We start from the raw sequence: 26,187 nt of genomic DNA on the forward strand, positions 1-26,187 counted from the left end.
AGGTTGGGCAGAAAGGGGGACTATTAGGCTGAAAGATCATTTCTAGCGGAGTTTCTCATGGACAATACTTATTTTAATTTCTGTTAGTGACTTTGGGAAAAAGAAACAGGAGTATGCTCATGACATTTGCTAGTGCTTAAGTGGTATCATCAGAGGAAGAATGGGATATCATTTAGGAAGAGGGGAAAGATCAAGGGGATGGAGTAATAGGAACAGGCTAAAATGTAGTGGAACAAAATGTGGGATCACATACTTACAAAACCTTTTGCTGTAGTGGGGACTTTTGCTCTAATTGGCAACTAGAGAGGACAAAGAAAGAGAAGAACCTCATCTTATTAGTTGATGATTATGAGTGACCAGTTTGATGTGACTTTGATAACATGATTGCAGGATATATCAAACAGGGTATTTTGAGGACAGAGGGGAGAGTATTTATACCACTGCATAAGGCATCTGGAATTAGCTATACTATTCTGGTCACCTGTCTTCAAGAAAGAAAAACTGGAAAAGAAAAACTAGGATGATAAAAGAACTGTGAACGTGTTTTTTATGACAGGAGATTCTGAGCTTGGCTTGTATGACTTAGCAAAATAAATGCTGAGAAGAGATGAGAGTGGGCTCTCTGAATATATCAAGAAAGCAAACAACAGGGAGGAAGAGTTATTTTAAGCTGAAAAATAATTTGGCAAAAGAACAAATAGATATAAACTGGCAATAAAAAATTTTAGACTATAAATTGAGGTCTGTAATCTTCAGAGGCAGGCTTTGGACTAATCTTTCAAAAGAAAGAGGAAGAGACTGACGGCTATCTAAATGACTGTGATGTGGTTATCTGCAGTATAAGGAAGCTGGTTCTTAGATCAAAAAACCCTTCTGGTCCTGTGTTTCTAATCTGTGGTGTAATGGAATTCCTAAATGTTAATAACGCAAGTGTCATCAGCAATTAGCTGTTAATCAATAATATTCATTAGCAAATGGATGTTGCTTGGATACATGGTGATTGGGTGCAGCCATGAGGACAGCTATGTCTGCTCTTTGGAAGACAAGACCCCAGAGGAAGAGCCTGTCCATCTCGGCTTGGTTTTCAGGGAAGGTAATTACACCTGATTCCTGTTCGTTGGGGTAGTGCCAATATAATTAATCCAGACTAACCTGTTTTCATTTATGAAGTCCCTGTGATGGTGAGATCAGAATTGGGACCAACATCTCTGCATAGGTCCACAGTATGCTAGCTGTTGATGCTGATATTTAAAAAATTTAAACATTTCTGGACCAAACTGAAGCATGTCTTTTCTCTCCCATAAAGCTTCATGTATGTATAACATGATTCCTGGAGAGAGATCACATCGGTTCTGTAGTTATTAATTTACAGGTTTCTCCCTGACCTTAGCTCAGCTCTGGGAACGATGCCAGAACAATTACCGTAACTCTGAACAGTTCAGACACGAAGCTCCTGTATTTACTCTGAAATCGTGCCAGATTTTCTCTTGCTCAGTGGTGGAAAGACGCATTTCTTCTCTGATTGGTTTCGAATAGTTCAGACGGGGTTGGCCATAGCAAGATTATTTCCAGCAGAAGAAGGAAAAGAAATGAAGTACCATGCAGGTGTGTGCATACACTACACGCTTATGCTTACTCCACAGATAACCCTTAGGAAATGATTGTCAGGTCCCAAAAAAAGGTGGGTGGGCAGGAACTGAGTCAAGGTGACTGATGCTGTTTACCCCAAAGCAAAGCGGCAGAGTTGGGAACAAAATTCGAGGGACAGATGCCTAATTCCGTGTTGTTTCCACTGAATCATGCTGCCTTCCTGGAGCACGTCAAGGCCCGTTGCCTTCCTTCCTGTGAAGGTGGGCAGCCGGCCTGCGATGACACCAGGTGGAGCCGAGTGCGCTCATCACCTTGGAAGATCAGGCCCCCGGTGATCTCCTCTGACGTTAATCCACCGTCAGACCCCGCGAGAGGGGAGGCAACACACTTCCTGACCCGCGGTCTAAGATATTTGTTTTGCAGAGACTCTGGGGTGAATTGAACGCTGCCGTAGAGGAAGCGCCGACAGGAGCCACCAGCGGCTGCGGTGCTCCGACGTCCTGGCCAAGGTGGGGTACGCGCTGGGTGCGAGGGTGCGCGCGTGCGCGTTCAAGTGCCCAAAGGCAGCCTGGCCGCTGCCTCTGCCCTCCTCCCCCGGAGAGGAGCGCTGCTAAGGGCTGCTCCCAAGAAAACGCTTGATACCATCCAGAAGGTAAAGCGCCCTGCAAAACCAAAAGTTAGGGCTTCTTTTTATTCCGACCCTAGCATCCATTTCATCAAGGAAATCACTGAATGGCAATAGTCAAACAGAGCAGCATCCCAAAAACTCACTGTAATTCTCTCCTTGTAGCCCAAAGATAACAGGCATATTTAGGAATATTAAAGCGAGACGGCTCTGCGGGTGCACGGCAGCTTGCGAAATTGCGGGAAGTTGATCCCTTGCCCCAACTGGGCCCTGTGCGGGTGCTGCTGTGTCTTGGGCTCTTTGTCCGGCAGAAACATCTCACCTCGCCTAATAAAAGCGCTATACGGAGATTTGCTTTCGGAAATTACCGAAAGGCTCGGATGGTATGCTTTTAGGAGCGTCCCCCCCAAAAACCCGCCGCGGGAATTGATAAATATTCTGCATTCACGCTGAGGCTGGAGGAGCACAGCTGAAACGCCTGCTCGTTCAGGGGGCGTCGTGCCAACGCAGAGGTGTCTGCTCCTGTGCTAACTCGACCGCTGGATGGATCCAAGTTACGAGAAGGTTTATTCTGCCATGTCTACTTCTTTTTTTTTTTTGATTTACTTTGCTCTGGAACTTCAGTCTTCTTTTAATTTGATTTTTTTCTTCCTTTTTTTTTAATGAAAATTACTTCTGTGCAACCATCTTAGCCTTGACGATGTGCAGCTAATTGCGCTCTGGGGAGAAAGCAGCAGGTTGTTAGCGGGAAATTGCCGGCGGCCGGGGCGGGGGCGGGGGGGGAGGGGCGCGGCTGCGGGGCGGGGCCGCGGCTGCTGGCGGCGACGGTTGCCATGGCGACGTGAGGCCGCCTCGCTGCGGCCGCAGGTAGGAGCCGGCCGCGGGGAGGGGGGGGGGGGGGGCAGCGCGGCGCGCGGGCGCCTCGCGCGCGGCCGTTGGCGGCCGTTAGGGCGGTTAGGCGCGCGGGCGGGGTGGCCTCCCCGCGCTCCGTGTTTGCGGGGGGAGGGAGGGGGGCGGGGTGTCTCGGAGCTGGCCGAAGGGGCAGCGCCCGCTTCGTTGCTCAAGAGCTGTGCGGTTTGCGTTCATTTTGATGAACGAGTAGTCCAGGCTGCCTCCAAACTATACGTTTCCCCCCGGCTACTTCAAGCTGAGAGAAGGAAGCTCTGTCCTCGCTTTCAGCCCTTTGAAATGAAGGAGGAAATGTGCAAGTGCTGGCCTAGCAGACCTGCTCCTGCAGGGAGGCGGAGGTTCCCTATGGGTTCTGAGCCTTGTTCAGCTTCTTGCAGAAAGGGCTTGCCGCGTCGCGGGTAGGATCTTAACTACGACCCTGTGTAGTATGGAGAGTGATTTGGGGGTGAACCCCCTATAAGCGAGGACAGCACTATATATGTGATGCCCATAGTTTTTAAGACAGTAAATAAGCTTAATTGAACAGCTTAAGCACTCGCTTCAACCTACCTATAATGCATATGCTATCCAGGCTCTGCACTTATTTTGTATAGTATTTGCCTAAAAAAAATAGTTATTATTTCATGATATAAAAGTTCCTGATCACCTGTCAGGTTTTCTACTCTGACTGCTTTTACTAGACAATACTTTCTGATGAATGGTGCAGTGAAATGTGTTAAAAGTTGGCTTCAGGCTTTTATCCCACACTAGCATGATGCAAAAGTTTCTATACCATGGATTCAAGTTACTCTTAGAGCTTTGGCAGGGACTCCTCTCTCAGTAAATAGCTGTTCAACAGTTAACTCTTTCTGCACGTATGTAGATTCCTCTGTACCAGATCCTTCACCTTCCCGTGACTTCTTTGAGAAACTGTTTCCAGTTATTCTTTCATTAAGCTCTTCTAGGTTATATTCCTTAATGTTCTATTAAACTTTTATGACCTATGGAGCCTGGACTTCTCCTGTTATAACTGATGAAGTACTTTTTTACCGTTTATTATGCAATGCTCAGAGTCTGCAGGAATTTTTTTTTTTTTTTTTGAAGATTGTGTGCTTACTGTTGTTTTAGCAGGATGTGGAGTAATTGTACAAGAAATTGCACTATTAGCATATGCGTCATCCAAGATAAATGGAGATGAATGGCAGTATGACTGGTAAATGGGAATCTCTATGGGAGGAAGGATGGAAATTGAAAGAGACAGACTAGGAGTGCCTTTGGAAGAAAAGGTAAAATAAAGTGTGCAGAAGACTGAAAATGCTTCAGAACTTTTTATTTTTAAAAGTATTTTCTGACTCATTTCGTCTCTCTGCATACGTGGTTTTGTCCAGTTTGAAGAATTTGCCTAAAAGGACTTGGATTGAAAGTGCAGTGTTCAGACATGTCTGAGTTCAGGAGTGCTGTCATGAACAGTTTTGTTCTGACCTTCATGTTCTCTCTTTTGGCTTTAATGCTCAGAATGTGGGCAGGGAGATGAAGCTTCGGGTAGTAAGTGTCCTTATTAGTGAGGTACAGAGTGAGAACGATTAGTGCCTGCAATTCCACTACTGGCTCGCGATAACTACATTTTTGTACATCTCACGAGACTTGATGCGTGGATTCCTCCAACTATGGACAGTACGTTAGCTTAATCATATGCCGCTCGCACAGGAGGAGAGACCATGAGGCTTTGTCTGTAACAAAATCTTCTCCTTTGTGTCTTTGAGGTCATGTTTTCATGTGTCAGTAGCGAGCTTTAAAAGAAAAAACATTGGTCCGTGATGTCAACAGCCCGTTTTTCCACAACTCTGGGGGCCTGATTCTGTGTGACAGCAGGATTCAGATTTAATATGAGACCAGATGTGAGTTTAGCACCAGACTGGAGTGGGGTGATGTTTTCTTTTTTTTTTTTTTTTTTTTAATTAAAACTGCTTTGGGGACATGGTTAAAGGAACAGCCTTAATATCTGCGCTTGAAGGAGTGTAAGTTTAGTAATGCTGCAGAATAGTATCATTATGTAATATGTCATAAATTTGGGATTACATTACATTTTAATAGGAGTAGCTTAATATCTATTCAGGAGGAGTTATAAATTTTTTTTGTAGTTAAAAAATTCATGAGCCTCTCTCAAAAATGAATTTTGGTGTATCTGTTATTTTAATTTGCTAGTAAAATGGTTAGTGTTTTTATTCCTTCTGCAGATTTGTATCTAGTCTTGAAAACCAATCATGAGCAAAACCTATTTTGTATCAGTAGGGCCAAAAGCATTTGCTATAATACGAATCAGAAGACTAGATTTGCCAAGGCAGATGTAATAAAGGCTAATGGATCTGTATTAAACAGAAAAGATTGTGGACCCAGGCCAGTTCACAGAAACACTATCTGATCTTTTAAAAAAAGATTTCAAAGATACTTATTCCTTTGATTGTAGTATCTCATGTCATGAAGAAGTATTTGAAGTGTAACATAGCCCTCACTGTTTATCCTACTTTTTTTTTTTTTGCTCCTTTAGTTTTAATTTATTTTATTATTATTATATTTTTTTTTAAGAGTTGAGCACTAACACTACTTCGGCTTATCTTTTTGGTATAGTGCTAGCATAAGTAATGTTAGGGTATGTTTTTGTTTTATTTTAATAGAGAATCCATCTATAAATTCAAAGCAATAAGCATGAGGAAGAGCATATAGAATGAAAGGCTTTAAATAACTTATTGCTACTTGGGAAAGAGCATTAAGCTACTGTAGTAATTCTCTGAAAATGTCATCTTGCAGCTGCTCAAAAAGGCAAACAGTGTTAGAACTTTTGAGAAAGGAAACTGAAACACCATTAATTCATGCACTGTCTCTGTGCCCATATCTTGAATCCTGTGTGCAGTTCTGATCATCTCAGAAAGTAAATGGTAGAACTAAAACTGTTTCCATGAAATGCAACAAAGATGAGAAATGGAAAACAGACAAAAGAAAATGATTCCTTAGGTAGAAGAAGTGATGACAAAGGAGACAATGCAAAAGAAAGGTATAAATTAATGAATGGTATGTGGGAGATTAATAGGGAAGCATGATTTGTCATTTCTCATAATAAAAGAACTAAGGGAACCACATGAATTTTAGCAGGGATCAGTTAGAAGAAGGTGTATTTTTGCACCATATTTATTTAAACTGTGGAAGTCACTATCATAGTTTGTTGTGGAGACCGAAATTATAAACAAGGTCAAAACCAGGTAGAGTTACGGAGGATGCCTCCATCTGTGGCTGTTAAACACAATACAGCTTCTGGCTCAGGAAATTACGGAACAGCTCGTTGCCAGAAACGAAAATGGTATGTCGCAGGAAGGATTGCTTTAGACCACCTCTGTTTCTGATACTATTTTTTTAAGTGTCTGTTTCTGACCACTGTAGCTAGCTGGACCTCTGCTCAGACCCAGCAGGATGGTTATAATGCAACCTAATAAGGAACCTAAAGTGATTTTTACAATGGTCTTTCCAATGTAAATTGTCTGCCTTTGATAAAATTTTAGGAGAGTTTGCTGCTAAATAAACTCCTGTGGTATCTTCCATTCTTTGGTATATTCCTATGAGTTCAGCTAGAATTGGCTTTATACAATATATCCCACGCGAGCAATGCATTGGAAATAGGAAACATCCCAGCACTGAAAATGACTCTTCAGATGGCTTTGCAGGCCCTGGAATCTCTTGATTTGGTCAGCTGAATTACTCAATAAAAGGGGCTGGAAATTGTTTGGGGATAACAGAGCACTTTGAAACTCAGAAATGCCATATATGATGCGTTTTCATCCTGCACAGAAGTTTGCATTTCAAAGGGCTCATAAATGCAACGCAACAGAAGCTGTAAGAGCTACGCTAAAGCAAAAACTAAGTTTGCAATGAGAGAGGGAACTTTATTTTTTTTATTTTGCCCCCTGTCTTTGCAACGCTTGACCCCACGTTGTTTATAATATTTTTAAAAGTGGGTGAAATTTGGAGTCGCTGTGGGACACAGTAATTTATTCTTTAATCTTCTGTAACTGATGAAAGCCCATGTAGAACTTTATGCAGTGTGGCACTTGGTGGAATATGGTAGAATCTCTACAGATCAGCTGACAAATAAGTTTAATTCCTTATAAAAGCTTTATTTACTAAGAAAGTAACTTTAATAAAATAATATGTTCAAAAGCCTCATCCCTTGGCACTAACTCAGTGAAATGATTACTTGGATGATGAATTAGACCTGAGCCACTCTCTCTAGTCTGGGATTTTTTTCTCCTCCCCCCCCCCCCCCCCCGAAATACAGTTTCATCATGCTGCTTCTCTGCTTTTTAAATCTATATTGTAGGCTATGTGCTGAGATAGTACTGTTTATTTTCCCAGATGTTAAATCTAATTCCTAAGTGGAGAACACCCTGGAGGTAATTTTTCTTGTGCTCAGATGTGAATGCAGAATGGTTGGAGAATGTGCTGTGCTGTTGTGGACTTTCAGGGCTGTCTAGCTGCCTTGCTTCAGCCCAGCTTCAGCACATGGCTCAGAAATAGTGTGCTTGGGTTTGTATTTCTAAGCCTTCTCAGTCAGATCAGCTAAAGAAACAACAACTTTGGCAATTGTAGTTTCAGTGGAAATCTTGACCTATGGGATTTTATGTTAACCAAACACTGATGAAACTTGACGTGGCTGATTAGGAACAGAGAGATCTTCAAACTGCTTCCTGGTGGGAGTGTTGTGAAGAAGGGATATACGTTTTGGGAGCCTCTTAGGAATGCCTTTGTTAATATTTTTAAATGATACTGGCAGATGCTTTGGTCTTGGGTTAGCCATATGATGAACTTTACTATGTGGAAAGTTATTCATGTGAATAAGTCTTCTCAGGATTGAGGCTAAAACTATGGTGTTGGGCTCTCTCTTCCCCTGTGAGTTTGGAAAGCATTTAGCACACGGATAGGTGTCTGTGACGTGAAGAAGGGTTTGTGTGCCCCAAAATATGTCCTGTTTTCCTAACTAGATGTATTGATTTTAAAGAGATACTAACTCTGCCTACAAACCTTGTTCTGTTTATATCCTCATGGCTTCAGTAACATACCTAGTATCTGCAATTTAAATAATGGTTGAATGTGTACGAGTAACATGAGAATACCAGGCCTTTTGAATGCGAGGAAGGTAAATGACCTGACTGACATTTTAGAAAAATGATTGTTTGGGTTATTGTCCTTTGAAGGTTACAGAATACCTAATAGATATTAAGATAACATACGGTGTATTGAACATGAGATCAAATTTGAATTCAGCCTGGGAGAATGCACATACCTATGGATTCTGTCTTCTGAAATAAGAATAGAATATTGGTGGTAAGGCACAAAAAGAAGGATATTAAATGTTTCCTGACAAAAGACTTCCATAAACTGGTGTTATGGTTGGAAATAATATCTGTACTTTGGGAATAGTTGAAAAGAATACTGTTATAGTTGCATACTTTTTTTTTTTATTTTAACAAAGCTGAAACTGTAGTGTTAAGGATTGCTTAAAACTTTAATTATCTTCTGCTCCAGTGACATCTCTTACATTTAAGTTAATATCTATGTGTGTGACAAGCACAGCTAGTGAGATCTCAGTTCCTGTGTACGTTGGCATTAGCTATCTATGACAGGACACCTTCCTGAGGACCGGAGGAGTTTAAATATAGTGGTCTTGCGTATTCAACATCTGGACACTATTGGATGAACAGTTGTGGACATGAAGAGCCAAATGCAACTTTCCGATCTATGGCTGCCTGGCTGAGGTTAAAATGGTTAGGGACTTACTCTAATCTCCTCCACTGATACAAAGATAATAAGAGAGCTTCCTGCAATAAAAGCCTAGACACCTTGGAGCTCTGCTTCTCCATAAACCCTGTTGTTCCCCTATTACTCCCACATACTGCTCCCAGCTTTTGTTACCTGACTGTGGGAAGGTTGAGGACACGTCTTGAGACATTTTCTTCCAGGAGGAAGTTCACCTATGTAAGAAGAAATCTCTCTCTGTAGCATCTTGCAGTTTCAACTAGGGATTTAGATAATCCATGCTCTTTCATAGTTTGTAGCCACTGTCTGTAGACTCGCACCACACAGGGCATCAATGAATGTATGTAGCCAGATAGAAATGGCTACCGATGCCCTCCCACCATAGGACTCTAAAGAGAAAAACAAAATGGTTTGGACTTTGTTTTATTGTTTCTTCGACACATAATAGAAAACGTCATAGGAGAGCGAGTTGCTTTTTATCCTGCTATCAGGATAACATTTGACAAGCTGGTTCCAGAATGATTTAATTTAGAGGCATTACTAGCTCTTGTGATGAAAAATTTTCCTCCACCTTTCAACCTCTTCGGCAAGGTATGGGAAAGTATTGTATGCCTTGCTTTTTTATACATACAATTTGTATATATATATATACAGGAAAAATTGGTGGCATTTAAATGCATTGCCTTTTTATTTATTACTGCTATGTTTTGTAAGAATATGAAATACCTTTCACCTCAAGAGTGTTGGCTCAAACCTAGTGAGGGTTTATAACATGGGCTTTCTTCTCCAGGATCACTGTTGCTTTGGATGAATGCACAGGTTGAACTCAGCTCTGTGCCTGGAAGTAATAAGAGGTCCATCATGGTCATGACAACTCTAGAGCAGGATTTACATGTAATACCAAAGGAGCATCAGACACGTTTACAATCTGTAAAATCATAATTAAGGAAGGTAAACAATGAGGCAAATTGGTTCATCTGCTTTATGTATGAGTTTGGTAGCTTGAACAAAGGCTTTGAATTAGCTGAACAGTTGAACAAAACCATTATTTTAGGCATTTGAGTCATTCAGTGTCATTGAAGTTAGTGCATTTTTAATTATGTTAAATGGGAGGAGATTTGGACTTGATATTTGAATATTCTCACGAAAACATTTTTTAATAGGACATACAAGTGGAATATTTATGAATGCTCTTTATAGTGTTTCGCATGATCCCTTGATATTAAAGTAGCACTACTGAAGGAGTCATTATGTTCCTTTGTTTAAAAATAACAGAGATTAAAACAATAACATCTAGTCATATATGGAAAAGAAAGAGTCCCATTAATATCAAGTCAGATGCTTTATTTTTCAACCTTTAAAAAATTGCACCTGCTAAAATAGAGTGGTGTAGTTCAGGATGCTTTATGTTGCATAAATGTAGCAGGAACTGTTTTTGCCATTAGGGGTGGATTATTGTAACAGTAGTTTCCTGATGACATCATAGCAAATTCCAGCTGCCCAAACAGTTATTTTCCAGAAGAGGTTATCTGTAGTGCACTTGCACAAAATTACACTGAAAAAGGCACTCACAGTTCCCTTAGGACTTATAAACCAAGCCTTCGTCAAATCCTTAGTAAACACAGAATCCTTTGTTTTCGTTTTGTGGCAGTGGTAACGGTATGGGCACTACCATGATTTGTGATTCTGGATTAAACAAATAAAAATTACGTAATGCAGTGCAGGAGAAATTGAAGTCCCCTATAAAGAAGGGACAGCACGATGGTTCTGAAATGTGCTTTTTTGGGGCTGGTGGCATAAAGATAAGGGCATACAGGTTACAGTACCTACTGCAATGACACTCCTCTTGTACACTGAGGAGTACACTTTTTGAAGGTGTGGGTAGCCACAGAGCAAAAGAGGATGCTTGTTCAGAAGCTCGCTTAAGGGAATAGAGAAAATGGGACGTTATTCTCATTTAATTGGAGCTAGGAAAGAAAAACCTAAGCAGTAGAAAGAGGGGCCTAGCCAGGAGCAAGGAAAGAGAGAAAACATGGAAGCCCAGGAAAGTGTTTCGTCCTTGACACACTGGAGAAATAAGAGGTAGAAACCAACTCTCCCTGGCTCCCGTTCTTCAACCTAAAAGCCTACACACTATGAAATAATTTTAGATGCTCTGAGGATTAAGCGAAGATTTATTTGTTTTCCATTTATGAGTGACTCAGTATTCCAGAAGGTCTTGCTGGCTCGTGTGAGGACATCAGGATGATGTGGGTAGAGGTGTTAGAGGCAGCAGAAATCTTGCAACGCTAATGCTGGAGGCTTTCAAATGGTGAATGTCCCTGTATGCTGAGTATTCCCTCTGCCTTGGAGACTTTGGCTGCATTTCATCTTTTTATTTGCCAGAACACTTTTAATATGTAGATATACGGATTTTCCTAGAGTAAATGTGAATTGATTGCTGTTGGGGCAGGGGGGAGAGGAGCTTAAAGAACAGTAGCCTCATTGTTTGGACAAGCTCTTTAGCTAACGTTTTGAAGGCTGCAGAAATTATTACGCCTGGTCACGATTCAGAGGGTCTTTCCAGACTTTAATAAAAGCCATAATTAATACAGAGTCAAAGATATCTGGCAATTGCTGTATTTGAAATACATATTAATATATATTTAATGAAGAATACACTATCCTATCATTGACTCTTAGATAAATCTTTGTGGGAGGACAATCAAATCTTGGAGTTTCACCAGTTTGTAGGACCCTAAGAACATTAAATAACTCTGCTCTGCCAGTTTCTTTCTAGTAAATTACAGTGTTCTGCAGGGATTTCTAATAATGTGTTGTTCCAAGGATCATTTAATAATAATCATTATTAGCACTATGGTATATATGTTGGAAAAGTCATATGGTTGTTAATGAAGCTTCACAAACACCTGTAAATTGAGTAGCCTACCATTATCATGCTCACCTTTAGGAGACAGAGTGGCAGCAGTGGGGAAAGCTGGCAGATTAGCGGTTCATACAATTCAAAATCTTCTATCTCCCTGCTCTGGCTATTGATTTCTTCTGCACTGACTGATTATTTGCTTATAGTTAGCCACATGCATTAGATCCTGCTAAATAAGACCTATGATGCAAATCCTGCAAAGACCAATTCATTAATTTCATTCATTCATTCTTCTCCTGCCAAAGTTCACATGCAGGACAAAACTCCCCAATTTTTTTTTTTGTTTTTTTGACCGTTCTCTGTATTTCCTTGCCTTTCCCACCTACTTGCTGGTATCATGTTGCTTTCCCGTTGGTTTCTTTCAAGGGTTTGTGTTAGGTGCTTTCATTTCTTCATCCTTCTTCATCCTATTAAAGCCATCCTTGTAATAGTGTTTTGAGGGTCATGACGAAGCTAGGAAAAGCCTGCCAGGCACTGGAAATGGCGCAAATTTGGGACTAAGAGTGCAGGGAACAGTGGAGAAGTGTTGGAAATATGTGGAGTTACTGTAGACCTTCGGGCAGGTGTGTAGTAGTGGCTCTGGGTGTTGCTGCCTTCCCACATAAATTCTATAAGTTTCCAATCTTTTTCATTTGCCTTATTTCCTCCTCTCTTGCCTAAGGGGTAGACAACACTGTGTGAAAATAGCTTTGTTGACTATATAAGCACGTATTTTGGAGGTCTGTGGATTTTTAAGATGGGTACCTCCTCACCCCCCGGATTCCTGCACTCTTACCTTTTCTGTATTCCTCATTTTGAGAGTGTTATTTTGCTCCATTTTCAGGAGAAAATTCTTTTCTAGAGAAAGTTTTGGAATGCATATTGAAAAGATTTGTTTTGCTTGCTGACAATAACTCAATTTCATCCCAGACAATTTGTAATGAAAATACCGTTCTCCTCACTAAGCCAATGTTACAATAATTACAAGCAGCAGATCAATAGCAGGAAGTATAGAATTGGAAGTGTTACTTCAGATATTAAGCCACAAATTGATCTGCTTGTCAAACCTTAAGTAAGTGCTGTATCAACACATACTTCAAAGATGGGCGGACGTTCTGAAATGTAATAGCAATGGACTGAAGGAGGGAGAACGATGAGTTGTTTTATGCAAGTGAATTAACTCCTCATAGCCCTAATCTATACAGACTCGCTATAACCTCTTTGGTGTTTCGCACTCTTACGTGACATCAGTAATTTCTGACTATCGATCCACTTGGCTCCAAAAACATACAGGTTAATAATTGACACTTGCTTGAATTAGAAGAAACCAGCAGTACTTTGTCTTATACGTGATCTGCCGTAACAGTCTTGTATAATTGTTAAGTGTCCCAGCATTTATATGGCAGCTGTTCTAATCCAAGTAAGCTGGATTCGAAATCTGTGGAATTCTGGAATTCTTTGGAAAAAGAAATGTCTATAGAAATTTGTGGATTGTGTTTTTTCTTCCAAAAACGAAGTACTCAGTACTTTCAAGATTGCTTTTACTTCTTAATGGACAGTAGTGTAAAAGTTGTCCTTGCAGCACTATGGAAGCACTGAGGTTTTAGATGCTGGAAACATCACTGTTCAATTTGCTTTATGGTGTTTCTTGTATAAGGCGTTAGAAGGATTGAAAGCAGTAATCGGTCTTTGAAGAATTTGTTCTTTAATATATTTTTAAGCATTGAACTTTGTTATGGCTCAGACATAGCACATTTGAGATGGCAGTTTCTTCTCTGGGACCTGGGAAAAACAGTTTTTGCTTTCCGTGAGTTGTCCCCTGGTAAGTGTATGAAATAACACTTCTGAGTGTGAGGGTTAGTTCCTAATGCTAGAAGATACTGGATGGAGAGGTTTGGTGGACTGTTATTTTTTGTTGTTCTTTAAATAAGGGCTGCTGATTTTGGATTTCCCTTGCCAGTGCAGCAACAAAAAAACTTTTGACCGGACACGAGTAGTCAGGAGAAGCAAGAAGTCCCTTTGGTTTAAATCTTTCTCAGCTACTAACCAGTCTGTCGTCTTGAACATAGCTGAGCAGTGAGAATTTCTTCTGTTCTTCTTACTAGAAATTATTCCCGAGTTTAACTGTTTACTACAAGGGGAAAGGAAGGTGGTAATTCTCAAGTCTCAGCCACCAATGAATTCTCATCAGCCAGTTATGATTATCTTGATTATTTAATTACTTTTCCAGCATGCAGAATAGGTATTACCTCGCGATGGAGAGCAGGGGGAAAACTGCAGGTGTTCCTTCAGCTGCGTGAGAAGGCTTTTCTCTAGTCTAGCCTTTTGTTGATACAGTAATATTTCCAGCTGTGATCCTTACTTGCTGCCAAATAGTAGTAAATAGTTGTATAAATCATAGTAATGCTTGTAGCATTCAGGTACAGCTGGTTGCGTTTTGCTCTAACTGGTACACATATGCTTTTTCTCATACTTCAAAGTTTATTGTTAATGTTTCTGTAAAAGGAGTAATTTGGGCACTGAAGAGTGGACACTTGTGAACTGCTTCACCTTCAAATTCTGGATTTCATTCTTCACTTAAAGTGTACAGTTTTGCTTATATTGCATTTGAATTTCATTTTTTCCAAGACTTTTTTAGAATGAGACATCATTAGCCATGTTCTGATTGAGTTCCCATTGACCCGGAGGACAGCCGGTAACAATGTACATACGTTTAATGCAGGGCAGGGAGCATATACTACCATCTGTGTTGCCTACAGACACAGCTCAAAAAGCCAGAGAGAAATAATAATGTATCTTGGTGCTGATATTTGCAGCCTGAAGTCTGGCAGAGATTCGCTGTGTGCTGCTTGCCTTCTTCAGAGGGGTGGGTAGGCAGCAGGCTGATGTGGATGGGAAGTTCACTGCCACTGGAGAAGGTCGAGGGGAGGAATGGGAAAACTGGAGAGGAATAGTGTCCTGAGTTTATTGTTCTTGAGAACCTTCTTTATACAGAACCATAGGATATGCCTGGCTTTTTATATAACTGAAACAAAATACTTGCTTTAAAACCTTAGTGTTTAAGCTGAATGAGATGGGACTAGGATAGCTCTACAGAGTGGAGAAAGGAAAGACTACTTGTTACTTGATGCATTGCTGTGGGCTCTTTCCATTTAGAGAAACCTACATCTCTATAGGAACCTGCTAACTTGCAAGAGGAGTAAAGCTAAATTTTGCTAAAGGGAAGATAATAAATATAGGGGAAAAAAAATCAGACTACTTGTTATCCTTTTGTTCAAAGCACATCAAGATGAACCTGAAGTGGAATTCTGGCAGAATTTCTCGTCCGGCCTCAGCTACAGTCCGGGTGACTGATTTGAGTTGGAGAGGTAACCTAAATCCCAGTCCACTGATTAAAGATGATGGAGAGCTACTTATGGATGAATACCTTACCCCCAGGAAACTGGTGAGTAGATGTCAAACTTTTTAATGAAGTAGAAGAGGCAAACTGGCATACAAAGAGCCATATTATCTTAACTTTCCAGCAGCTGTTGTCATGGTTGTGGACTGTTGCACATCTGACAGAATTCTGCAGGAAGTAGCTTCTGTCTTCCGGAAACCTAGCAAATATGCTTGTCCTCCTTCCACCTTGTTTCACATCAAAAACATGCCTGGCACAAATACTACCGTCTTTATTGCCAGCTTCTCTGAATCAGCATGAAGAAAAGTTTAGGTAGCATAATTATAATTTGAAACAGATCTTATTAATGCTGTCTGAAGTGGCTTGAATCTTAGCATCAGAAAAAGGGTTTTGCATGGACCTTGTGCTAGAAATTGAAAATGCAACTTTAAAAGCACAATTAACTGCATTAGTGAAATTCTCTGTATTGCTAAGAAACCAATTAAAATATTCTGAAAGCGTTATAAGTACTTTCTATTTATATCAGCGTGTGAAGTTTCAAAGCACATTTGAAAGCCATGTTCCTTTTTGACTAGGGGAAATGATTCTGGCATGTGGCCTGTTGAAGGAGAATATAAGGTGCTGAAATGTCTAGTGAAGGAAAACTTTGTTGGATATTGTGCTGCATTTACTGGGGACTAATTAAAGGTGGAATCCTTTGGGACGCTTAGAAGCTGAGAAAATATCATGGCTTATTTCTGTTAGGCAGAGGGAGAGCTAGGAACAGAAGTAGCTGGGGAGAGAGCTGCAGCTTGCTGTGTCATGGAGCTGAGTAGAAATTGGTGAAAGAGCGATGGGTTCCCAAGGCTGTTTTGGATGCTCCTGGAGTGCGAGGTGGTGTTCACTGTGTCTGTAATTCTCCGAACATCCACTGCATTAGTGGAAAACCGAAGGGCAGATGTTGCAGCTGCTCTCAAACTGCAGGTTACGTGATTTCCTAACCTTATTCCAATCACAGTTTTGACCATATGCTATAGATTAGATAGCAAGTTGTTCTCAGAATTACTCTTCCCATAGTAGTTGAGCCCTTTCCTGTTTGTAAAGTATTTAGATAAAAAAATCTCTTTGAGGCAAGTTTATATTTTAAAGTTTCTGGAAAAACATATTGATCTATGATCCTATGGATCTGTCCCATTCATTTTCTTCTGGTTCATGTAAACCACTGACAACTTCTTGTCCTTTTTTAAAATTTGGCATAGAGTTTGCCCAGTCTGCTATGTTTGTGGCTTAGAATACTCTGGATAAATCCACTGGGAAGCTCTCAGATTAGTCTGGTTTTTTGGGGGGCATGATCCAAAGCCCACTGAAGTAACCAAAGTGGCTGTCCTTGACTTCAGTAAACTCTGAATTAAACCCTTAGAAAGTACTTTAGTTGGTGTGAAATTCTGCTCTTTCTGAATCCATGTTGCTGTTGTGTTCACAGTAAATTGTAAGCGGAAGAGCATAAGTGCTGTTAGCCTCGTTCCATGAAATCGCAGTTGATTATTTTGCCATGTTTTAGTTTTTATACAGACCACCAGTTACATTCTCCCACAAATCTAGGCTTTTTTAATGATGGAAAACACGCTGTTATTTTTATGTACCCTCTTGAATTGAATCAAGTCTTGGCACTTTAAGATTGTATATACTAACACTTGTAAGGAATTCCAGTTCAGAGAATCTCTGTTAAATGGGTGCATACTGTTCAACACATTTTTCTGGACACAGTTATTTACTGGCCCTGGAACATGGCATTTGTGTTGGCATAGCTGGAATACTTCCTGTTTAGAGGCAAAATTATATGACATTGTCAAGGAAACATTATCAATGTTTATAGTTTGTTCTAATAACATATCCAATTTATCTATTCTTTGACCTTTGCGTTGATCAAATTGAAACAGCTGCTTCCATAAATTTATTTCCTCTGCTTCTTCAAATGTAAAAATAGAGACACTGTTCAAACACTTAATCTGACACAAATCTTCATGTGCATATTTTTTTAAGCAACCGCATGCCATTGATAACCAAATGTTTTGAAAGGTTGTTTTGCTTAAATCAACGCACTTGCAGTATCTTCCTGATTGTCTTTGAGTTGTGAATATTTTAGGAGTTATTGATCATTTTTGCTGTAGTGCTCTAAAGAGGGAACTGACTAATGGGGTTTTAAAATACATGCTCATTAAAGTTAAATTTATTTTACATTCATATAAGGACACATTCTAGGCCCAATTCTGCAGTGCTGTGTAGGCAGATTTCTGGACGCCTTACGGAGATTCCTCGAGAAGGCTTTTTTGCACGGATACGTCCTAAGCTATACTCCTTGCCCTTGCGTCTTGCATTAGTTCACATGAAGGTTGGGAGGCTGAAAGGTCCAGCTATGCAAAATCTTTACAGATTGAGGGTCTTGGACTGTGGCCCTGTAGGCTGCTCCGTGCCTGCACATTTTACTTGTTTTATGCCTTTACTTGTTTTATGCAATTTTCTGTTGTACTGTTTAGTTTTCACTTATATCATTTTCCATCCTGTCCTATTAAATTTTCCAACTGCTTTCTCTACCTCTGCTTGTATTTGTGCTTATGTGCTGTTGTCAGCTGTTACTAGAATAGCAGGGTGAACAAATTCTTCCCCATTCTCCCTTTGTTCTGAAAAGCGGTTATTAGTGGGGAGTACAGTGCAAGTAATTCTTAATTTTGTTAGGGCTGTGACACAGATTTCTCATTAAGTATGGAGGAACTGAAGTTAAGAGCTCCAGCTGGCTTGAATCACTGATTTATTTTTTTTATTAACCCCCCTTTTCCCCTCTCCATCTTGGTTTGCAAAGGAAGGCTCTTTTTCTGACTTCCACAAAAAGCATCCTAACTTCTCAGAATAAACTCATTTTACAAGGTCAAATGATCTTCTAGATATTTTCACATTATTAAAAGTAATCACTTCCGTTCCTGAACTTTTGGTGTCGTCAGGGTTTCTGTGTGATCTTTAGAGAAGAAAAGAAGCATTCTTCTTCTTTCACTATTTATTGATCTTGCTTCAGTTAATCATGTTTTCTAAACTTAGGAACACGTGTTCGGAAGTGGTGTTTAGTTTTGTTGCTCAGGAGGTTAGGGTGTATTTCATATGGTATGCACTCGTCCTCATGGGGAGAAGAAAATCCTGGAGGGTCCTGGAACTACAGATTGGATTCTTACTGAACTGACTCAATCATTTCCTTTTTTCCTTGGCAGAAAGTTTGCCTCTCAGTTGTAAGCTACATGGATTTGAGAGAAAACTGCAGATCAAGCAAACAAGTGCAAAATCTTGATAAATTAGTGTAAGTGTAGTGAGCAGAATGAAGTAATGTAATTTGGATTTGCTGAATCCTTCCTTAGAATCATATAATCATTAAAAACAAAAATTTGGCTGGAAGGCACCTCTGGAGGTCTTGTAGTTCAGCCTCCTACTCGAAGCATGATTAGTTTCAAAGTTAGATCAAACTGCTCAGGGTTTCGTTTTCTGTAGGTAGTAATTTGCTTTCTGTAGGTAGTAATAACACTAATCCTGTGAATAGGACAGAAATTATAAAGCCTCATTTAGTTTCAGACCCTTGCTTTTATATGTGCTTATCCTAACGTTATTGCCTTTACTGCAGTGAACGCTTGTAGTTGTTATATTAGAGTGTTCATCCTCCTACTTAGACATCTGAGGTTGTACTTTCAAACTGTCACATCAGGAATCTTTATATACATACAAGCACATACGCATGCATGTGCTTAAAAAACAGATTTTTATTTGCATATAGTCACAGCTGCTTAGCTAACGTAAAATGACAGATTTACAGTCTTGTGTTTTGAGTGTTCAGTGCCATAACATTGAAACAATGATTGTAACTACTTAGTATGCACGTATGGCAAAGAATTGCTAGAAAGGAATAAGAATTAATATTGGTGTATGATTTTGTTTATCTAAGGGAAGTTAAATCCTTAAAGCAAATTTAAAGCAAAATTTCATACGAGAATATCTACTTTATTGCCCCTTCCAACCTGCATGCTAATTCAGTGCATAGTTAAAACTGAGCTCGTGTTTCCTCCTGCAGAAATGATATGGACTACTTCTGGGAGATACTCCAAACCTCCCATCGAGTTCCAGATGCCCCACTTTCCCTTTGAAGTTGGCAATAGTTAAGAGAGCTCTTAACTTGTAGCATCAGATCCTTAACATAAGTTAAAACGAAAAGGTGTCTGTACTGTACATCCCCAACATGGGTCGGTGGGGAACGTCACTAAAGATGGTAAGACTAGAACGAGGCCTATCTGTGCAGAACAGTTTGCATGACTTGGCATGGAGGCTTCAGTGTGAGAGAAAAATATATATTTACTTCAGTATCCATCACATCTTAAACTTTGCAATTATTATCCTCATGTACACTTTTCATATCAGCCAAGAAAATCCCTCTTTATCACAGACAGGATACCTAGCTAATCTCTTCTGAGCTGGGAGGAGAGGGTATTTTTATGTGTATACAGAAGGTAGTGAAATAAAACTGAATAATATAATTATAAACATCTGCAGCATGTAGCCGTCTGAAAGGAAGACTGCATATGGGACCACATGTAAGTTCTGTCCCCTCTCTTTGAAAGTTTCTTGACTTAGAATTGTTAAAAATCTTGCTAATATTCTAGTAATTCTCCTCTTAGAAGCAATACATTGTCATACTTGTAGCAACACAAATTTGTTTGTGTAAGGAGAGCTTATACTTAAGTTGGGAATTTCAGACAAAATCCTTGTGAAAAGCACTGAACACATGAATGGACATGAATCTAGTATTTGCATACAGGTGTAGTATTAAAAGCAAATAAGCTCACCACTCAGGAATTCCTGACTTAGCCAAATTAACCAGGATCAGCAAAATAAATGCACAGCTGGAAGTGCTTCTCTGACAGCTGCATGCAACATGCTCCTCAACAACGTATCTACTTTTCTTAGAGTATGTGAAAAATCTAGGGAAGAGAGATGAAATCAGTTGTATACACCAGCTTTAACTGAACAAATATTATTTGTCAGTTAAGGAATTTACAGAGAGTTGCAAGTGGGACTTGAACCGGACTTCCCAGCATCCCCAGGTGACTGTTCTGTCAGTTGGAACTTCTGCGCTTGCAGAGCTTATTTTTCACTTGCAATTTTTTTTTACAGAATACTTATTGGCTTCTCTTGTCAGTCAGAAGAAAAGCTTTCCAAACTAGTACATGCTCTCCAGTTAAATATTGGCCAGACATTTTGCGTGATGGGAGCGGTTTGTGAGCCATCATGGAGTTGTTTCTTAAAATACTGACTAAATTATTTACCTGTCACCTCTGTGTGATCTCATGGGAAATAGTTCTATTCTTATGAAGGAGACACAAGAATGTAAAGAGAGCTTTGTCCATCTTTGTTATACTAGTTATTTATCAGCATTCAAAGAATTGTGCAGTACTTTTCCATAGAAATTTATCCTTGCAAATAAGCAGACTTAGGGTGGAGTATCATACTTGCTGCACAGAATCAAGTTGCCAGGCCTCCTCCTTGAGCATCCTGTGTCAGGAAGATTTTGATATTTGATTCTTCAGAAAACAGCCTCCTCCTCCTCCTCCTCCCTCTAACAGATACCCACCTTACTGGGCAGTAGTTGGGTGGCAGGCTGAGTCCTTGGTGGACACTGACAGGCAACCTGCAATTATAGATATATTTTTTTTCAAGGTATCTTTTTGGTGTAAAATAACTGTGAGTATATCCAAGTCTCTATCTAGAATAGACCCTTGGCCCTTTTTTGTCTGCTCTGTGGAGGCTGAGCAGCTGTAAACAACAGAAGAAATACCTAGATGGCACAGTGCTTGCTGGGACATGGGCAGAGAGACCCTCCGTTCCTGGCTGTCGAAACAGCCCCTGGAGCTGAGGCAGGCAGTCATCGCTTAAAGCCACAGCGGGACTTCTCTGAACTATTGCAGGAGCCTGTCCCAGGCCCTGGCATGGCCTAGGAATGAAGAGCTGCAAAGCACCTTAGTATCACTTTTACCTCTGTTGTGCCAAACTTATCTCTGTCCCAGCTGATGATCCCTGTCAGTGTGCTTGACTGTAGTTTTTATTTTGTTTTATTTTGGTTTTTTTTTTACTATCCCAACAGTAGTAAAATTGCCTCCTAAATATCCCTCCTTTTAAATTTTGCTGAATTTTTCTGTGCTCTGATATTAAACGACAGCATAATAACACACACATAGCAGGGTCTCCCTTTTATCTTCTTTATTTTAAATGTGTCCATGATGTCCTTCCCTAAATCTCTCTGTTCCTGTTGCCAGAATTTCAGCTGTGACATATGAGACCTATCACGCTTCCAAGTGCACCAGTGTTCCAAGAAAGGTGTCTTGGGAACAGGAATGTCTGAACTATCCTCCGCAGGAACTATTCACCATGTAACCTTCTCTTGAACTGCCTCCCTGGCCTTTTGCTTGCTAACTAGCTTACAGTCACACCTGGAGTCTTTGTGCTTCTAGTGCATTTAAACGAACTCATGTAGTCAACCTGAGAGCATTTCTCTGCTTTCCTTCACACAGTGTGATAATTTTTTAATCCTACAGCTGATCAGTTCTGAACTCTTCAAGAATCTTCTAGGAATCAGCAGACAGAACATCACTGATTTTCTTGGAGGCTATTGCAAAAGCAGAACGGAGAAGTGGGGACTGCGAACACACAAAGTCCGTGGCATCTGCTTAACACATGCTTCAAGCAGCTATCTATAGTTCAAAGAGCTAGTGGTGGCAGCCAATAACCCTTTCCAGCACTGGAACTGCAGCTCTGCCTGTCACGGTACAAAATATTGATGCACTAAGTGAATCATCTTTCAGACAGAGGAAGAAAGAGGAAATACAAATGATGGATCTGGAAGAGGAAAAGGAGAGCAAAGAAGTAAACAGGTAGCCTCTGCTTTGAGTAAAAGGAGTAGGGAAACCTAGAAGAGGAGAGAATATAACTTTACGCAACTTTATTCTTTGATTTTGGAAAAAGGACAACAAGCAACAGAACTGTATCCCTGGTGGACAGAACTGTGAAAGTAGGCTTTCTAGGACATAGCAGAGTGGAAGGACCACACACAGGGAGCTTGCAAAGAGCAATGGAGAAAGGCAAAGGCCCCTCGTGGTGGCAGGACCTTCTGCTACTCTACTGGCAATGTGCATGACCCAAGGTTATTACTTATTTTGAGACCTCTTCCTATTCTGGCTTTTACTGAAGTAGGCTATTAAGACCATTTTGATTGGCAAGAGGGGGAGGTGTGTTATTTTTCAGAAGAAGCTGTCTTTAATGACAATTAATTCGTGTCCGAGTCCAGCAATCTGAGCGCATGGCTGTGTGTGCCAGGACATCAGCGAGCTCTGGTTTCTCACGTACGCTTATGCCATGTGACAGTGTCATCTGCTGGAAAGGATCACTGCAAAATGTGTCCTGCAGTGAGGGATCTTCTGTTTACTTGGAGGCTAAAGCTGTCTGTAGTTGGGAAGGTTGCTTTCTTTGCGGGAGCAAAACAGTTCCTGTGATGGCTGCGTTTGGAGGTAGAAAGTAAATTTCTAGATGCTGTTGGGGACTCTCTGGCTTTTAGCTTAGACCTTTGTTTCTCTTACATTCTTGTGGGGAGGCAAGAGAGTCTAGAAGCTTTCTTAGACTCAGCCTGCTTAAAAGCACAGTTTAAAAATTTAGATTAAAAATAATTTAAAACAATGTTTTAAAGATAATTCGAAAACACATGAAGATTTTGGGTAATTCTATTTTCAGGAGCCCAACTCAAGACCTTACAAAGGGAGCCAGTTTTTCAAGGAGGGATGCTTAGGTGTTTCAGAAAATCGTGCCTTTTTACATTGTCATCTCAGTTACACTTAAGACTATGTTTGGCCCTTTACTTGTAAGAAGTTGCGGAGCCTTTAGAGTGAATGGAGTTGCAGTTGCTTATGAGCAATACAAATTTTGCCTGATGGCAATAGGAATGTTGCAATTGCTGTTTTGCCCTACAAAATGAACTGGATGTTCCTGTGGTTGTGTTTTCTTTGCAAAACTCATAAACATAGGTGGTCCTACACACATTCCCTTCTAATGAATCATTTCCCCATCATTAATGTTGGTCTGCAAATGAAAACACGCTAAAATATGTTGTAACTTCTTTAATAGTAAGAAAATTCATCTCCTGTATGTGGAGGCTGTTGAATGACTTTCTATTTTTCTCCTGAATATAGGGGCAAAAGGCAGATAATAATACCCATTTTGACCCATGCTGTTGATTACAGCACTGAGGAGGAGAAACTGATACTGGGGTCAGCCATTTTATTGAAGCAGACTTTTTTAGCTACAAGTCCTCGCTCTCCAAGTACAAAAAGGCAAAAATTTAGCAATTGTATCACTATGCATAGCCTCAACTCTTTCAGGCAGTTATTGTGACACAAAAGCCTTGGTTTTTCATCTCTCAAGGAGTAGTTCAGACCCTTCCATGAACCACTAGCCATCAGGAGAAAAGGGTATAGTTCCCTCCTGCGCTGTGTGATTTGGCTGCTGCATGGCAGGGTCCACTGAGCAGCCAAAGCTGATGTGAGGGAGCTGGTGGGACACCTAGCCTGGTCAGGGAAGCAGGGGAGAGAGGAGCTAAGATATGAGGAGGGAAATACAGGGGGGAAGGAAGAAGGGATGAGAGCTCCTTTTTGGTATTAGTGACCTGTGAGATTGTTTCAGCTGCTTGTGGAATTGCAGCCTGGTGTCTTAGGACTTCACAGCCGCACTGCAGTTTTTACCGACTGTTCTAGAACTTGCCTCTCTCCTCTGTGTGCAACTTCTGCTTGCGTCTTTCCTCATGCTTACCTCTGCCAAGTAGGTCACATTCTCAAGTAGACTCCCACAGGCTTTTCTTTTGGAAAGTGGCATGCCTGGATTTTGGTTCAAGACTTCCTTTTTGTTCCTTATGATTAGCCCAGAAAAAGGACTCAGCTAACCCTATATTTAAATAAAGCAAAATGTGCATGTACGTATCAGCAAAGACTTTGGGTTATTTCAGAGTAGATTGTGCGATAAGGAGCTGCATTTGCTCTCTCCCCTCCCCTTGCTTAATGCAGCAGTTGACCCTCATTAAGATTTTGCAAAAATAGTGAAAGATTTTGGATGCTTCCTTTTGCATTGCCTAATTCTTTTCGAAGGAATCTGTATTCCTTGCAATCAGTGTTCTGCTCTTTCAGAAAAGCAAACCTCTTGTGACCAGCTTGAGCTAAAATTATCTGTTTCTTTTAGATAGTTTTGGATTAAGAGGCTAAAAGATGGGTTTCGTTGAGTTTTACCTAGTGTCTTTTTGATTACAGGTGATACTAAGGGTAACATTTCCTATCTACTGAGGATTAGTACAAGACTTGTGCAAGATTTAAAGCATGGCCCTACTGTTTAAATGAAGTTAATTGGCATCTAGGTCTATTGGCAATTTGCAGCTTGGATTTAACCCTCAGCTTTGACACTGTAAGCAACATAGAAAATACGTGCAAACTAGAATAATTGAGAGCTGCTAGGAAGAAAGATCTTTGAATACTAAACTTATTTTAATGTGATCATGCATCTGGACATTTTGACCTGGAGTACATGCTGACAAAGCACTGGTTGAAAGCCTTTCTATACCTCTTTGCTCCTATGCCATCTGATTCATTGCTTGAGAGTACACGTATATCTCTGCTTATCTTTACAGAAAGCTTTGGCAGGGGTAGATGATCTACAGCAAGTGAAGGCCCTAGAGATGCGAGTAGATACAAGAGAGAACAGCTTGGGGAATTTTGGTAAGAAAACACTTTATCCTTTACTTACCTTCTCAAATTTTACTTTATTGTTTCTTGAAGCAGGACTGGGGACTCAGAAATCAACAGTGTAAAGTACTGTCCTGCTAAAGAGTTATTGAAACATGATCTTCTTGGTACCCTGATCTCTGTTTTCCTCTGTGAGATGGTAAATAGGACTGTGAACAATATCTGCAGTGGGATGAGTGACACCAGTTCAGTCTAATGCCAATTACTTTGAAAGAATTCCTCTTGAATGACATACCTCTAGGCTTTAAATAAGCATTTACTGATTACCCTGCTCTCTGGGGTGCTTGATGCTACTCCAGTGAGACAGAGTAGCCAAAATGCAGTTTGTTTGCTTTGAAAAATTCCCCTGTGGCTGAGGAACCACTAGTGGTACCAGGCCGCAAATGTCACTAGCAGTCTGTATTTGCTTACTGTACTTAACTGCCTTATCCAGGAGAATATGCTTGAGGAAGGTCCTATAGGTAGGTCATTTTGATGAGCCACAAGAGAGCCTAATGCTTGTGACTCCCCTTTGTCAGCAGCACAGTGCTTGAGAAGTAAGGAAGTACTGAGCGGTGCATCCCTATGAGTAGGAAGTCAAGCAAAGGAGGCAGGAGACCTGCATGGATGAGCAAGGAGCTCCTGGCAAAACTCAACCAGAAGAAGGAAGTATACAGAAAGTGGAAAGGGGGACAGGCCACTTGGGAGGAATATAGGAATGTTGTCAGAGTATGCAGGGATGCAACGAGGAAGGCTAAGGCCCGTTTGGAATTAAATCTGGCTAGAGATGTCAAGGACAGCAAGAAGGGCTTCTTCAAATACATCAGCAGCAAGAGGAAGACTAGGGAAAATGTGGGCCCTTTGCTGAATGGGGTGGGTGCCCTGGTGACGAAGGATGCAGAGAAGGCAGAGTTACTGAATGCCTTCTTTGCTTCAGTCTTTACTGCTCAGGCCAGCCCTCAGGAACCCCAGACCCTGGAGGCTAGAGAGAAAGTCTGGAGAGAGGAAGACTTTCCCTTGGTGGAGGAGGAGTGGGTTAGAGATCATTTAAGCAAACTTGACACCCACAAATCCATGGACCCTGATGGGATGCACCCACGAGTGCTGAGGGAGCTGGCGGACATTATTGCTAAGCCACTCTCCATCATCTTTGAAA

General features: G+C 40.7%; 1 protein-coding gene across 5 annotated transcripts in view; it reads left to right on the forward strand.

Annotated features, from left to right (window-relative positions):
- The window catches only part of LRRC56 (leucine rich repeat containing 56), an 87,782-nt gene that overhangs the window by 16,412 nt on the left and 45,183 nt on the right, over nucleotides 1-26,187 (forward strand). For 2 of the 5 annotated variants that reach the window (XM_067295955.1, XM_067295956.1), the window contains 2 exons: nucleotides 15,091-15,255; nucleotides 24,938-25,025. In XM_067295955.1, the coding sequence (XP_067152056.1) occupies nucleotides 15,100-15,255; nucleotides 24,938-25,025 (244 nt within the window). In that variant the 5' untranslated portion in view covers nucleotides 15,091-15,099. Of the gene's footprint in view, nucleotides 1-916; nucleotides 2,100-2,610; nucleotides 2,780-15,090; nucleotides 15,256-22,324; nucleotides 22,418-24,937; nucleotides 25,026-26,187 lie in introns of those variants that run through there. The other 3 variants (XM_067295954.1, XM_067295957.1, XM_067295958.1) reach the window with 3 other exon arrangements.

This window comes from Apteryx mantelli, chromosome 4, assembly GCF_036417845.1.
Source record: "Apteryx mantelli isolate bAptMan1 chromosome 4, bAptMan1.hap1, whole genome shotgun sequence".
NCBI lineage: Eukaryota > Metazoa > Chordata > Aves > Apterygiformes > Apterygidae > Apteryx > Apteryx mantelli.